The sequence below is a fragment of the Cucurbita pepo genome, chromosome LG11 (assembly GCF_002806865.2).
Source record: "Cucurbita pepo subsp. pepo cultivar mu-cu-16 chromosome LG11, ASM280686v2, whole genome shotgun sequence".
Taxonomy (NCBI): domain Eukaryota; kingdom Viridiplantae; phylum Streptophyta; class Magnoliopsida; order Cucurbitales; family Cucurbitaceae; genus Cucurbita; species Cucurbita pepo.
This window is the reverse complement of record NC_036648.1, coordinates 6,706,329-6,710,196: the sequence shown is the minus strand read 5'-3', so window position 1 is coordinate 6,710,196 and position 3,868 is coordinate 6,706,329. Positions and strand designations below refer to the sequence as shown.

The 3,868-nt window shown below is 31.2% G+C and overlaps 1 protein-coding gene across 3 annotated transcripts in view; it reads left to right on the top strand.

Moving 5' to 3' along the window:
• LOC111806191 (autophagy-related protein 18b-like) overlaps positions 1-3,868 on the top strand; it is a 9,790-nt gene extending 5,922 nt beyond the window's left edge. For 2 of the 3 annotated variants that reach the window (XM_023691572.1, XM_023691574.1), the window contains 4 exons: positions 1,137-1,210; positions 1,979-2,052; positions 2,170-2,279; positions 3,588-3,868. In XM_023691572.1, coding sequence (XP_023547340.1) covers positions 1,137-1,210; positions 1,979-2,052; positions 2,170-2,279; positions 3,588-3,726 — 397 coding nt within the window. In that variant the 3' untranslated portion in view covers positions 3,727-3,868. The remainder of the gene's footprint in view (positions 1-1,136; positions 1,211-1,978; positions 2,053-2,169; positions 2,280-3,587) is intronic. The other variant, XM_023691575.1, reaches the window with a different exon arrangement.

Below are 3,868 nucleotides of genomic sequence, written 5' to 3'. Positions count from 1 at the left end.
TTAAGAGAGGCGATGAGAAAGTAAGGGGCATGAATTTGTTTCTTTTATACAAGGAAGATATGATTTCCAAGCAACAAAGAGATGAATACAGGTGCTATAAATGCATTACGATATATGAGGGTTGGACACAAGATTCCCTCAGCATAGTGTAGATATAAAACCAATTTGAAGATGTGTATCCTCATTAAGCCAAGTCCATGCATTCCGCAAATATAGAGCCTTACCTTATAAAATATATATATATATATATATATATATAGAGAGAGAGAGAGAGAGAGCCTTACCTGAAATTTCCAAAAAAAAAAAAAAAAAAAAAAAAAGGAAAAAAAAGAAAGAAAGTAGGAAATCAACTTAAATATGGTTTATCTTAGATGCATTCTACACCATGTATGAATTTTGGATTCATGTACTTTGAGTTTTATTGTGACTAATATAGTGATACACGTATGTATGGTTCAAAATCATAGCATTTGAGTTATTATAGGAGTCCAGATTTTCTTTGAAGACTGTTAGGAATACTATTAGGATATTGAAGGTACATTAGTAATTAGTTATGGAGGTAGTTATGGGTTTGGTTATAAATAGGGAGTGAGGAAGGTGACAGTTAAGCATTTGGTGAGTGAATTATTAGGTATTAGGGCTTGGGAGAGATCTCAAGGGNGGGCTTGGGAGAGATCTCAAGAGGAGGGTGCAAGTATCTTGAATTACTTGGTTATTTTGTAATTTCTTCATTGACATTGCAATACAGTTATCTTTGGTGTTTTATTATATTTTCTGTGTTCGGATTTCTAACAAAGTCCTACAAACATGTTGGTCTATGTTTAGTTGAAGCAAGCATGTGAAAAAGAAAAACGGGGAATGAAAGTTGAGAGAATTGGTGAACCAAGTGTGTGTTAAGTACAGAGTTCAAAACCTTGTGACATTGTTTTTTTCTCACTTATACCTATCTCAGCCTTTTGGCCAAAGATCAATTATGTGACATTGTTTNTTATGTGACATTGTTTTTACTCGGTTATTTTTTTTGTCTCAATATCCTCTACAAGTGATCACCCCATGCTTTGAAGAATTAGAAGCAAATAATAAAAAATAAATAAATAGATAAAAATCTAAGATATTGGTTTGGTTGGAATTGGCAGTTTATTTGCAATAGGCACAAGAGATGGTTTCCGAATTTTTGATTCCAATAACGGAAGGCTCTGCTACGAACGAGGTATGCTTTTGAACTAGATTCTTTTTTTTTTTCTTTTTTTAATTTTATAATTTTGATTTTGTCAGCTGCTTTAATGATGAATCAAATAACAAAAAACAAAAACAATGAAAAAAAAAATTGAAAAACTTGAACGATTTTTTTTAATAAAAATTGTATTGTGCTATATATTTCCCTTGTGCTTATCTAAAATGACTAGGCATGCAACATACTCTGGCTTGGTAATTTTTGTAGTAAGATACTCAGACTTGTTGATTGAAGTGGAGTTCTTGCTGGACCCTTGATTTTTCCTGTCAAATGGCAACGTTTTTTAAATTATATATTTAGTTCAGAGATGTTTATAGATAACTCCAAAAAATTATGATGAAGTATTTGTATGAAATCGTTTTCATGCACAAAACATGTCTACAGCCAGATACTAATTAATGAAGAGTTACTATTAAGGCATGGAATCAGAAATGTTGCAAGTTTGCAAAATAATTTAGTTCTCGGTATCTTTTCTCTATGTTTTACACATATAAGTAGACAGATGGGCACATTATTCGATTTTGTGTTCAGGTAAAAATAAATTTGATTTTTCTTTAACGAGTTGTTATCTATTGTCATGAGACTCTTTGTTTTTGCAATCAAGTTCACAGTTTTTTATTTAGAAAAGAATGAACTTGAAAGTTTGGATTTATGTTGATTTTTTACTTTTTAGTATTTGAAGTATGAAGCTCTTGAGTTCACCTTCCGTGTTTGATCTAAAACTTTCACGTTCTTTCTTGCTAGCTCTTGGTGCATTCAATATTGTTGAGATGCTGTTTAGCTCTAATCTTGTTGCCATTGTTGGAGCTGGTGAACAGGTGATTTGGAAGTTGATTATAGCTACAATTCAATAATTATCTATTGTAACATGCGGTATCTCACATTTTATGCATCTGGTTGCTAATTAAAGTATATTTTTCCTTGATTGTCCACAGCCATCTTTATCCCCACGTCGTCTTTGCTTGTTTAATACAATGAGTGGAAATGCCCTTAGAGAACTGAATTTCTTAACTTCAATACTAGCTGTTCGCATGAATAGGAAAAGGTAAAGGAAAAAAAATCTAGCTATTAAGATGCATTATTTTTAAAAATGGTAATGATGTATGATGTGTGATTTTTTATTTATTTATTTTTACAAGAAGCTACATTTCCATTAGTATATGGTAAACACAATTTTTTATTATATTTTATATCATATAAATTTGCTTTTGTTATGGAACTTCTGATGTTAAGTTGGTAACTTGAACAAATTGGTATCAGAGGCAGCTTGTATGCTAATTTGTAGTTGACATAATTTTATAAATGAACTTGAGAAATGAAGCTAGGCTAGATGACGTGAATACTAATAAATAATTGATCCATACATCTTAGATATTTTTGACATTTTCTATATATTGACCATTGACTATTTTACCTACCTTTCAAATCTAGTAACTATGTATCAAGCCCGTTTAATCCAAGAAACCATCTTTCTATTATTTAATTTAAGGGTATAAGATGTTTTCGACATTTTGGTTATCATCTTTCTCCTACAATTAGCTTTTGAGCAATATCCTGTAATTTCCTTTTTGGTGGCTTCAATTCTTGGGTTTAGTTCGTGTTTTCCTTCTTTTTGGTTGTACATGCGTTCTTCTTGATGGAAGTGGCTAAAATATACAAACAACCTTCAACTTGGCTAAATGAGGTTTTTATGTGATCTGGCATACTTTTAGACTCTTTCTTCTAATTGGAAATCGAATTTTAGTGGCCTATTATTGAAAGAAAAAAAGAGTACCTATCTTTTAAGCAAAACTAAAACCATCAAACATACTTGATTTACTAGAAGGAAGTTCGTTTTTGGAAATGGTGGCTGCATTAGACCCTTCCTTTTTCAGAGAGGAGGAATTCATTCGTCTAGACCATTAACAGACTGAACTTTACAAGCATCGGTAACTTTTATTTTCAAGTAAGGTTGAGAATAATTGTGTCAGTTTTTGAAATAATAATCTGGTATCTATGGTGTGAAAAGAATGCAAGAATTTTCAGGGACGTTTTGTCATCTTTTGATAGCTTTTTGGATTTTGTTTTCTTTTATGCATTGTGCTGGTGTAAGCGTAAACACCTTTTTTGAGATTATTCTTTCATCTTTGATTTCAATTATCAAGATTTTTTGCAACTCATCCATAGGTGTCGGGAATCTTTTATGCTTCCTTCATTTCATTTATCAATCGAATTTGTTTCTCCTCCCAAAAAAAGTTATTTTCATAAATATAATAGGAACTTATATTTTATTTATTTATTTATTATTATTATTTTTTGTATTTCTACCGGTCTTTTAAGCTGTACTGACTCTATGATTGGATGGAAAATGCAGACTTATTGTACTACTGCAAGATAAGACATACATATACGACATAAATAGTCTCACAATCTTGGACACGATTGATACGGTACCAAATTTGAAAGGTCAGGTTGGTATATATTCCTTTTTGTACTTGCTATGTCTTGCATAATATGTTCATGCTAGAGAGTTTTGGCAAAGTTTCTTGCATTTCTTTACATTGCTGTTCTATTCAAGAACTGTCATTTGCTCATTCCAGTGCTTGAACTTGGTAAAGAACTTTTAACTGTCATTTTTATATTTTTATGGTTCAT